At 45.4% G+C, this 12,500-nt stretch overlaps 1 protein-coding gene across 6 annotated transcripts in view; it reads right to left on the bottom strand.

Annotated features, from left to right (window-relative positions):
* mef2aa (myocyte enhancer factor 2aa) overlaps positions 1–12,500 on the bottom strand; it is a 97,129-nt gene that overhangs the window by 19,779 nt on the left and 64,850 nt on the right. For 4 of the 6 annotated variants that reach the window (XM_076262309.1, XM_076262301.1, XM_076262317.1 and 1 more), the window contains exons 5-6: positions 8,375–8,509; positions 5,655–5,883 (exon numbers count right to left, since the gene is read on the bottom strand). In XM_076262309.1, coding sequence (XP_076118424.1) covers positions 5,655–5,883; positions 8,375–8,509 — 364 coding nt within the window. Of the gene's footprint in view, positions 1–5,654; positions 5,884–8,374; positions 8,510–8,576; positions 8,709–12,500 lie in introns of all 6 variants that reach the window. The other 2 variants (XM_076262325.1, XM_076262337.1) reach the window with 1 other exon arrangement.

Here is a 12,500-nt window from a genome sequence, read left to right as displayed (position 1 = left end):
TAATTACTACTCTGTTGTGTATCACTCTATTAAATAGTCAATTACATTTTAAAACTATTTTAAGTTTGTTAAAGAATCATATTTAATCTCTCTACTCTCATGTATTTGTATAAATGTATTTGAAACAAAGGCAGCATTGCGATTAAAATGACAACATGCTTTTCAAAAGCCACTTCCTTTCCGTGCTACGTCAGATAAGTCCATATAGTAACAGTGTCCACTTCTGCATTATAGTGTTGTTTACCCCAGGCAACGTGGTGTTGACATAGACAAAATAGCCCATGGGAGAACACAAGCAATGCTGGCATTTGTAACTGTCAAGAAGGAACAGTTGGACACATGACCTTGGCAGTGTCCTTGGCGATTTGACAGTGTGTGTGTGTGTGTGTGTGTGTGTGTGTGTGTGTGTGTGTGTGTGTGTGTGTGTGTGTGTGTGTGTGTGTGTTTCAGCAGGTCAGAGACATCAACAGCTGCCACCATAATTTTCTTCCGCTCACGTTTAAGTTTTGTATGCCCTGTTTTGTACAGGTACAGCTTTCATAGGCCACTGAGTTTGTACCCAGACTTATAATAGCACATCATACAATGAACCTCTCCAGCATCCATTACCTGGAAATGGAGGAAACCAAAATGCACAAAATGAAGTGTCTAGAGCTGAAAGAACTTCAGCCTAGTCAAGCCTTGGACATATCACTCCTTCTGTCTTACAAAAGGTTTCTCTTCAGCATTCAACAATAGTGAAAAACTAACCATGCTATATGGTTCTGACTGAACTACTCAATATATATATCTATAGATCTATCTTTCATGATAAAATTATAACCTGAATTCACCATAGCGTAAGACCAGTTGCAGTATCAGAGAGAACTGTAGAAATTATTTTGGCCTTTTGACTTCCATCTACATACATGTTCTACATCAGATGTGGATGCATCCAGTAATCATGGCTAACCTTCATGTTACAACAGCATTACACATGCAAAGCCAGACAACTATCCAAGGAAAGGGAAGAGAACCTGATAGCTCTCATGCAGTCAGACAAATAATGTATCCAAAGTAGGGTTCTGGGCCTTGTTCAAGAGAAGGGTATAAACACATTAGCCTTGTGAACCATACTCTTGACTACGTTCTTGAGCAGAAGTACGTAGACGACGGAGCCAGGCTATAAACACATAGTGCAAGAGACCAAAACTGATTGCTACCACTATACTACCACCATAACCACAGGCGATTATGTATCTGACGGAGAAACTGGGCCTGGGACAGTGAGAGATTGTGACAGCACAAAGCCAGTGAGCAGCTGACTGTACATCAGAACCGACCCAGATCCGACACAGTTCTGACAGATATGCATCGGATCTGGGCCAGATTCGGCACGATCAGTCAGCCGCCACCTGGGAAAGTTCTGAGGGTCTGGCAGAGCAGCGAAACCATCCTCGCGGGGGACTTACCGGCCGGGCTGGAGCCTACGCCGTTTGGCACAGACAGGTCAGGGGGACCCAGCATGGCACCTAATGAGATGCATAAAAATGAGATGATTAACCATCTGCATCAATTAACCATCTCGGGCTGTGCTCAGAAGCGTCGATCTTATACCTGTAAGTCGTCCATCATGAAGCCCACCTGACCCACCCCTATTCCCCAGACAGCAGCCGAGGCTCCATCCACACAGATACTTCTTAGTTTTAAAACACATCACTTTTGCTACGTTACGTTTGGCCTTCATACTACTGCAGAGTAGTCAAGCCCCTAAAATGGAGACCGTAGAAAATGCTATTGACCCTATTTTTAGTTGGAAAACTCCCAAATTGCATTTCCTGATACTGCGATGCTCTGGACAAACTTTCATTTTTAAACTTAAACTATATTTGTGTGGAGGCAGCCTCGACACAGAGGCTCTGGCTCAGATCTGTTGCAGAAAGATCAGCTACCTGGGTGTAGAACTGACGTCAGGATGACAAGAGATGATAAAGTGGCATGGAGGATTCTGGGGAAGTGTGAATTACAGTAGGCCATGTGGTAGAATGAGGCTTCTGTTCAGGCTTAGCTACTGATTGGTTAACCTGACTTCTAACCAGGTGGCTAACCTCTTGCTGACATTTCCAACTCACATTTTGCTATTGTAAATTGTAAATCACCATTTTGTGTTGTATTCCTTCCACTCAGTTTTTAGTTTTTCAATTTAGCTTTTTATTAAGATGAGGAAATCAAGTGTAATTCATGCTCTGGAGTCAATTGGTATACCACCTCCTGTGCACGTTAGACACCCTAGCAAGCTGCAAAAAGCATCTGGCAAGGGATGTGGTTTGAGCGGGCTGATAGCGGATCACCGCACAGGGCTCTTCCGCAGCTGTGAGAACCTACAAGTACAAGTACGTGCTTCCACCTCTCACCCACACCGTCTGCCACTGCACAGCTCCCACGCTCAATTTCATACACATCCGCGCAGCAAAACAGCAGCACAATAGATTCGGCGCAGTAGATTCAGAGAGTCAGGCTGTCATGTTTAGCTTGCCGAGCCCAGGTTAAGTGCCTTTCAGTTACCATATAGACCTATTATGGGAAGACAAACAAGAGCCGAGAGCAGTGACTGGTGTGAAAGTTGAACATTCCAACATATGAATATTTGTTTGGTTCACATGGTCTGGTAATTAGCAGTCCAGCCCTGTAGTCATCACTCATGCTCATGCTCAACTAAGAATGCGCACATTCTGGGCTATGTGATAGTGCCTGCTTCAGGAGTCAGGAGTTCAGGACTGCACTGAAAATTCATGGTTCACCTGTCTTGACCCCCCCCCCCCCCCTCTCAAATTCAAATTAAAATTCAAAAAGTGCTTTATTGACTTAACAAATAGCTACACATTTGTATTGCCAAAGCAATTATTAAATAAGATAATAGAACGTATCCCCCAGACACAAGAAATACTATTTTCTGATTGGCTGATAGGGGACTATCAATTCTGTATATCAGGACACCTATGAACTAGATCTGATAAAAAAAAAAAAAAAAAGTTTAATCACAGTTTCATATCAATGCACTTTTGAATGGTCACATAATCTTTGCACTGCTGACACAAACATTTGTCTTTCGGCAGCCAGATTTTTTGTGCCAGCCAGTTTTCCACTAAGCGGTGTTGAGTTTGTATTTCTTCAGTATGTTTCTCGACCCCACCCCACCACCCCCCACCCCACCCTACCCTTTTATCTTGTGTATACTCTCTGTTTAGGGCCAAATAGCATTGCATCTTGTTTGTTTTTACAATTGTATTTTAGGTTTGAGAGAGTTTGATTACGCCAGTGCAGTTTGGACCTGGTCTTGGTCTTTTAAAATGTTAGATGTTAGTGGAAGTGAATACCTAAGAACCAGGTTAGTAAGAGGTCCACAAATAGGCACCGACATGAGTGCACTGTCACTCGCTACAGTACGTACATCAGCGCCAACATTTTTAACTGGCAAGCATTGGATAAACAAAGGATTTTATTTAGCGGCGTCGACAAAATAGAACTGAATCGTGATCTAAGTGTCAGCGGCGGCAGAGCTTGATGCTGGTGAGTTGTAGTGAAAACACTGGAATCTAATGTAATCAAACGTCGAAAGTAGAGTGGGCCACACTCATGCCTGTGCCTATGTGCGGAGTGCTTTATCTATGCTTATCTCAAGGTATTGCAAGGCTTTATAATGGAGAGAGTTTGGGTCAATGAGTTTGTTTATGAGTGTGTTTTTTTTAATTAGGGGAGGACATTGACCTAATTCTGCCCTGCATGCATTGTTTGTTGTGTGCCAGTGGACATTTAGGATGTTTTAGCAGAACTCAACTTGCAGGGTCTCAACTGGATGTCTCTCTGTGTCTGTCTCGCTCTCTCTCTCTCTCTTCACTCCCACCCCTTCCTCCCCCTACCGCTTTTCTTGTGAAGCTTAACCACAGAGGCCACTGCTGTCAGACCCAACACAGTCCACCTTGGAAAAAAAAAAAAAACATTGACTGGCGTTGCCATGACAACTGCTTTCAATTAATCGTACTTCCGTTCCATAGTGGAGGGTGCAGAAAAAAGGTGTGAACTGCTACACTCATATAGCAAGTTTTTACGGCATCAACAAATTACTGTACGCTTTTGTAGCCAGACAGGCAATGATATGGTGCATTTCAAACACCAGGACTGACGTGAGGTAAACCTACTTCAGTTTACCGGTAAGCTTCCTGTTATGCACAACAGGTATGCAAATGTTCACAAAGCACAACATGTGTAGTATCTACCTAGCGTGACCATATAGAGCAATGCCTCAAAACCACCATCCTCCCACACACATACACACAAACATACATAGGCACACACACACACACATACAGTACATATATGCATACATACATACGCACACACACAGCCACACAAGGCATGAATAAAACATGATATCTGCATGGCCATGAATCTGCACTTCATGAATATAGTCATCCTGTTATCACACCTCTGTGAGTCTGAAAGGCATCGCATGATACACAAGGAGCATGAGGTCACGTCCTGCAGGACATGACTTCTGCTGAACTACATGCAGTCACAGGATGCTAGATCACTGTGAGTGGCTCAGAAATCCAAATAAACCATCGATAGTCTATGAACTTCCTCTGAAAATATAAAACTTTTAAAACATAACAAAATATATGAATAAAAAAGACATAGGGCCCTATATTCATGGCGCCAAACCTGGCGCAAAGCAGATTATCATCCCGACGCAAAGTTTATTCCTATTTTACACTCGAGTTTTGCGCTATGCACTTCACTTTTATTTTAAAAAATCGCTATCTTACACCATCTATAAAGCATTACGCCACTGACCAAGAAAAACCAGGTCTATAGCGAAAGACGCATATGAAGCACAGCTGAAAACGCACTGTGATGATATGTAAGCAGCAACTCCTCTGCAGGATTATTGTCCTTAGGTTTTCTATTCAGTCATTCGAACATTATTGGGGTAAGTCTGGCTTTTTTCAGGCTACTGTATGTTTTCGATGGTAACCCATTGTCAGTCAATAGTGAAAGTAATTAACTGTGTATAACTTTAATGTTTTGTCGTTGATTATGACACCAAGGTGAAGTTAGTTTCACTTTGCCAATGAGTTCAAATAATAGACGAGTGCAGATGTGTGTAGGCTATACTCTGCTAGGCTTTAGTAAAGCATGGTTTAGTGGAATACCTGTTCCATACGGTCTCGCGTGCAAGCCTACCTGTCACTGACTATCAAAATACTGATGCACTGTTTGAAGTTGCGCTGCTTGCTGTTAAAGGGAATGACAGATGTCATTCTCATTGGTTTAAATGAGATGTTACGCCTAAAACACACCCATGACTGATTAAGAAACATAGGAACGCCTTGTTGTGTTATCTGCCCGACGTTCGATAACATTTGATAACAAAACCACTCCCAATATAAAACCCAAATGCCCAAAAACCCTCATGAACTTTTTCATCCATGATTAAAAAATTCTGATTGAAATACAAAATAAATTCACGTACTGTATATTCTGTTTTCATATTGAATTTGTTACATTTTTTTAATTTTCTACACATGGCTGTATCATCTGCGTGCACTACAAACAATACTGGTTCATCATTTCACATTAAGCACAGCTGTGTGAGGCCGAGACTGGATACTGACCTGCGCTGCCGGTGCTGGGGGGTCGCTGGGGGCCCCCGCCAGACACCACGTTCCTGTGGAGGGAGGCATGTGGAGGGGACAGCATCCCGCTCTCGTTCAGGGAGGCGGCGGCCGCCGCCAGGGCCTGGGAGCCCAGGGATGCCGCGCCTGGGTTGTAGGACATGACGTTGGGGTTGCTGACTGGCACGGTCACGTGCATGGAGAAGTTTTGCTGGGGCAGTCCCGCGGGCTGTGGGGAGAGAAAGGGGTGGGGTGGGGTAGAGTTGGGGAGGGAGGTGGGTTGTGGTAGGGTAGATTTGGGGAGGGAGGTAGGGTGGGGTGGGGTAGAGTTGGGGAGGGAGGTGGGTTGTGGTAGGGTAGAGTTGGGGAGGGAGGTAGGGTGGGGTGGGGTAGAGTTGGGGAGGGAGGTGGGTTGTGGTAGGGTAGATTTGGAGAGGGAGGCAGGGTGGGGTAGAGTTGGGGAGGGAGGTGGGTTGTGGTGGGGTAGAGTTGGGGGGAGAGGTGGGGTGGGGTGGGGTAGAGTTGGGGAGGGAGGTGGGGTGGGGTGGGGTAGAGTTGGGGAGGTTGGTGGGTGTGGTAGGGTAGATTTGTTGAGGGAGGTGGGGTGGGGTGGGGTGGGGTAGAGTTGGGGAGGGAGGTGGGGTGGGGTGGGGGTGGCACAGAGAAAAAAAAAACATGTGTGGAGATCAGACACTGGGCTGGCACACCTGGTGTGGGTGATGGCATGGCCACTACAGGGTGGGTGCGGTATTCACCGAAGGGGGCAGGGCTTTCTGGCACAATGCCACGTAGTGCCACATGGGCACACACTTTAGGGCATCTTATTCATTCATCCCTTAAACAAAGACCCGCAACAAATAGTCCAGGTGGGACCCGAACAAGTGGGGAAGTGTTCACCTTATTCACTCTCCTTCATTTGAACAATGTGTGCGGCAGTATGGGGCCATAATAACACTGTTTGTGCTCCTAACAGCCATACCAGCAGTGAAAGATGACCCCGGGGCTTTGGTACTTTATTCCAACAATGGGGCAAAACCGGAGAATGGATTGCATGGTAGAAAATGTAATCTCGGGGGAGAAACCTGTGTTTCACCTTGGGCTGCCCACAAAAAAAAAGTCTTTCTGTCTGGTGAGGAATAGCTGTGGATCACAATTACACTGTTGGGGGCAGTTTGGGCCATTGGAAGGGAACACATATTTTCCGCTACACATAAAACCTCTCACTGGACACAAAACATTACAAGACAAAAAAAAAAATATGCACATAGGTACATTACGGAGACATGCAAAATCGGTGCAATATCTTACCAGCTTACCAGTGTGGCCTTGAGGTAGTCAGCATTGCAATGAGTGAGTCCTAGGCTATAATAATGATGCTGACGTGTAATTTGGTTGCTTTGGAGATGCGACAACTCACTGCTCTTGCAGCAGGTGCGCATGAAAAGAGGAACTATGGACGTGCGGGCTCGAGGACCCGACTGAGTGGTGTCATATTGACTTGTCAACGGCTGCTGTACAATGCTGACCATCCAAAGCTCGAGGGGTTGAGAGTGAGGGGGCTGCTAGTGTGAGCTCACTCCATTCACAGCACGGTACAGTGAGGCAGTTAGTGAATTTTAGTAGTGTGTTAATGCACAAAAGAAGGCTTTCTCAAGACCATTTCACAGAGACAGAGAGAAGGGGAGAGAGAGAGAGAGGGAGAGGGAGAGAGAGAGAGAGTAAGTGAGAGCGGGTAAGAGAGAAGGAAGAAAAAATAATCACTTCGGCACTCCGGTCAGCGCAGAATGTTATGGTTGGCCACCCGCAATAAGATCACTATTGTCTCAGGTAAAAAGCTCTGTTTCATAATATAATATACAATATCATATAATATAATTCCAGCAGAAAAATGGCTAAGAGCTCGAGAATAACGATTTTGTCTGCCAGAAAGTTTTTGCAATGATGCTGGTAAGACACAGGCACTACTGCTCTGACCACGAGCCCTTATCACACTGCTGGGGCACTACAGGAAATGCCTGGGCAGAGCTGGACAAGGCTCCAACGTTCCTCCACTGAAATGGGGGTGGGGGGGGGGGATGTGGACAAAAAGGCTCAGCTCAGAGTCATGTATCACATGACACTGGTGTGCCAATCCTCCAGAGTGAGATTTCATTTCCACACTGCTCAGAGTGGAAAAGAGCAAACTGGAAGAAAACAGAAGAAATCCTCATCATCCCTTCTAGTGAAAGGGTCTGGCAGTAAAAGAAAGCCTAGGAGAGTGGTACTAGAGGAATCTAATATTGGTCATACAAATAAGTATAAATATTTGTAGAAGTACCATCTGCTTTTAAGCTTTTATCCAAATTGGAAAAGGCATTTTTTTTTTTTGCCTTTTCACTTTAATTATTTTTTCCTCAAACAGTGGCGTACAGTCAACAGCCAAATATTCCAACTTCTCCCCAACAGAGCTGTGGTTAAGGCTCTACCTACTCTAACAATGTGATCTTATCAGGGTGAGTGAAATTAAAGACTGCAATAATTAATAATAAAAAAAACATACATCTCAAACAAATGTTAAAAAAAAATCGTTATGCTTCAAGAGACCGTGTTTGTTGTTGTTGACAGAAGTTGCACGGTGGGGGAGTAGAAAAAAAAAGAAAGTGCAAAAAATAAAAAAAATGAAAAAGGGGGTAGGTGTCTTCTCTGCCACAAAGCCAAGCAAGAACATTGCAGTTACTTACGATTTTATGATTTCTCATCATATTATCAAACTCCTCATTAATTTTTTTATATTTCTCTTCAGTGTGAGGGGTGAGGACATATGAGGCATCGGGGTCCGGGCTATCACAGCCTCTGTGTTCTTTCTTGTTTAGCGCCTGTAGTGGACATCAACATAAAAACAGCAATCAACACAAAATGGCAGGGAGAGGAGGGAGTACTTACACCGCAGCGCTTGTACATTAAATCACTCTCTTCGCTTAGTTTGCCGTAACGGTCATCCGCAAGGGGACTGTGCCCAAAACCATCATCAGGGTCTGGGCTGCCACAGTCATTATGTCCTTTGTTTCTTAGTTTCTGAAATAAAATTGGAGAATTCACATGTACATCCAGGTGGAGGAAAAAAAGTTAGTTCTACAGCCGCAGTTTGCAATGGTCCAGTTCCCTGGAAATATTGTATGTGGTGAAGAAAAAACATTATTAAGACAGTCATTTCTGGCACATACTGTAATACAATTTAAACATGTAAGTAGGGTGTGTGTCTGTGTGTGTATGTGTGTGTGTGTGTGTGTCTGTGTGTGTGTGTTTACAGTAAAACTGGGATTATATTAAAAGAGGTTTTATTTCTGCATATTCGGTCGATTCAGATAAAGGTTTCAGAGTGAGCAGGCGATGCAGAACAAATAGTTTGGAGGAGGAAAAGGATTGAAACATCACCCCTCGTCCTCTCTCTCGGAGACAGAATATAAGAAGAAAAGGAGCAAATCTCATTCTCATGCTCCATTCTCTTTCTCCTTCTCCTACTTTCTCTCTCTCTCTCTCTTCACCCAGTGTCTGCGCCTCTCTATCCATATTTCATTATCTTTCAGTTATCATAACCCACCCAGCTGGAAGAGTCCCCTGCCTAAGAGGATCGCAGCATGCGGGGAGTTTAGAGTGCGCCACTGTTTAATTCAGCACGCTTGCCACTCACCGCAGCGTACACAGCAAAGTAGTGTACGGGAGAGGGGATTATCACATCTGGTCAAAAACATGCTTATTTCCAGCGTGAAATGGTTTGATTATTGTAAGAGCAGAGAGCAAGGGGACCACACAGCCTGGTTGGCGGCGATATCTTTAAGGACACTTTAAGCTGTTTTTTGCCTCCCTTTATAATATGGGTGGTGGCTGCCTCAAAACCTCAGAGCTGGGGTAAAAAACAGCAGTGTTGTGTTTTACAATAACAGGAAATGCACTTCACTGGGGGGTTGAATGATTAGGTGGGACATGTGGCGGGTTGTGGTATGTCATACCTTGTGCAGGGGGCAGCTATTGAAGAATTGTAATATGAATTTGATGTCTTTTTTTTCTGGTTTCTGACAGATGAAGGCTGTCTAGAGGCTAGCCTAGAGCAGTCTGTCGAGAGTGGGGTCAGAGAATCTTTTTTGATGTCTGGGTCACGTTTGAAATGACTGGGGTGAAGATTGTAGACACTAACAAGGGCCCTTGTAGTGACCGTGTCTCTCTGCTGTCTTTGTGTGTGTTTGAGCTGTGTGTGAGCTTGTATCTCAGAGTCTGCTTTGTTGTGTGCATGTGTGTGTGTGAGTGTATGTATGTGTGTGTGTGTGTGTGTGTAGGCATGTGGCTGTGTGTGTTTGTGTGTGTGTGTGTGTGTGTGTAGGCATGTGGCTGAGTGGAGAATCTGCTGAGCTCGAGCAGGTCTGTGACAGTAGAATGGGGTCTGGCCTTATCTTCGTCGTCTTTATCTAACAGTGTGCCTGACACAACCCACCCATCCGTCTCCAAGCACAGACATATCACCACACACACACACACACACACACACACACACACACACACACACACACACAAACAAACACACACACACACACACACACACACACACACACACACACACACACACACACACACACACACACACACACACACACACACACACACACACACACACACAACAAACACACACACACACACACACACACACACACACACACATGCACACACACACACACACACACACACACACACACACACACATGCACACACACACACACACACACACACACACACACACACACACACAAACAAACACACACACACACACACACACACACACACACACACACACACACACATGCACACACAATAATGCACCTCCTACTGTACATAGAGTAACCCACAGAGATACAGACAGAAATAAACAAAACCCATGGACATTCTCAGACAATCATGCTCAAACACACACACACACACACACACACACACACACATTAAAAACATGCGACTCAAACCACAAGTGCATGCTGCAGCTGAAATATCATATCATTTCAAGTCATTTGTGCCACAACCTCAACCTTACAAAAAGTGAGGCACCAGATGGCAGTGTGTGTGTGTGTGTGTGTGTGTGTGTGTGTGTGTGTGTGTGTGTGTGTGTGTGTGTGTATGTGTGTGTGTGTGTGTGGGGGGGGGTGTGTGCTGTCCTGCTTTTTCACACAACTATGTTTGTGTGGTGTGGTTGGAGAGAAGGAGGGTGATTTTTTGTATTATTATTATTCTGAGAAACGCCTTCCTGGGTCATTTCCTGTTTACCAAAGGGCTCTCTGTACTTACGCGCCAAAGAAATGCTGTGTTTACCAGGGAAACTATGCACTCTCTCCCCCCGATGGGCCACAGATGGGACGGAGACCTGCACATTAGTGTCCCAACCTGCTCGTTATGTGGCCGCTGAGGCCAGACCAGTGCGGTGGGGCGCGGCTGGGTGAGTCCTTTTCCACCGACTCCGTCGCCGTAACCCGTAACCCGACTCGCCCTGCCCTCCAGATCAGCACCGTGCCGTGCCGAACACCCAGGGAGGGGCCCCGGGCATGGAACGCGCACCGCTGCCAAAGACACAAGGGGCATGGCACAGCCAGCATGCCCCGCCAGTACAACCAGACCTGACCCGACAAGACCGGACAAAGCCAGACTAGACAAAGCCAACCGCACAGCTTGGTGTGTGTCATGCCAGGAGAAGCCGAGAAATGCACACGCATACTCACACACATACACACACACACACACACACACACACACACACACACACACACACACACACACACACACACACACACACACACAATCAGCTCTCAATTCTAAGAACACATTTTCTGGCCTACTATCAATCTCATTTCTTCCCATCAATCAGACCCGGTACGTATTATCAAAGATCCATTTCACAGAATAGTGAGGCTTTGTCGGCATGTAAAGATTATCAATGACCTCTCATAACAAACATGTACATGTGGAGACACAAATACACATACACTGACACACACACACACACATACACACACACACACACACACCCTGTGCTGCCTTTCAGTCCCCTGAAAGAGTTAACAGCGACAGATTCCCGAGCTCTGGCGTGCTTTAAAGATGGCGTTGCCTGGGACAGCACGCCTGTAATTCCTTCTTAAATGACTTGGCATGTAGCAGGCGTCCCGCAGACGCTGCCCGCAGCTCCCAGTAAATGGATCACTAGATCAGCACATGGCCAAACAGGTGTCCCCTCTCCCAGGCACCTGTCAAGAGCCCTGCGGCACCCAACTGGGCCAATCAGAACCTCCCAGACTCACGCGTGACCATACATGGGAAGGTTGCAGCGTAAAACCTGAAGGTCAGCTGCCATGACCCCTAATCGCGTCTGTTTATTTATCTATTTGCTTGTTTGTTTGTTTTTTTGTCACCATGAACACAATGTTGCTAGGCTACACAGCTTAGTGATGGGAATACCTCATAACGACCACTGTGTCATTGGCCCAAGTTAGAATTATGCAGAATTATAAAAGATGCAGAATTATAAAAGACTGAACTGATGGACTTGGTGGTTGCCAAAGAACTGAAGGCCAGTGTGATTGTCCAGGGCACTTTTGTAGGTTTGGTGACCCTGGAGTGGCAAATAAAATGTATAAATGGCCTCTGACATGCACAACAGTCTTATCCTGAATGTCAATAACTAAATAAAAAAAGTAAATGAATGCACTCAATGAGTGCTGATGCCACTGTATGGGCATATCTGCGTTATGAATGGAGAGGAGAGGCACAGACAGAGAGAGAGAGAGAGAGTGAGAAAGAGAGAGAGAGAGAGTGAGAAAGAGAGAGACTGTAGAG

Source organism: Alosa pseudoharengus, unplaced genomic scaffold (genome assembly GCF_046254945.1).
Source record: "Alosa pseudoharengus isolate Yale_2024_CS ecotype anadromous, Long Island Sound unplaced genomic scaffold, YU_APseudo_1.1 YU_APseudo_1.1_scf_10, whole genome shotgun sequence".
Lineage (NCBI taxonomy): Eukaryota > Metazoa > Chordata > Actinopteri > Clupeiformes > Clupeidae > Alosa > Alosa pseudoharengus.
This window is presented reverse-complemented; position numbering and strand designations above follow the sequence as displayed.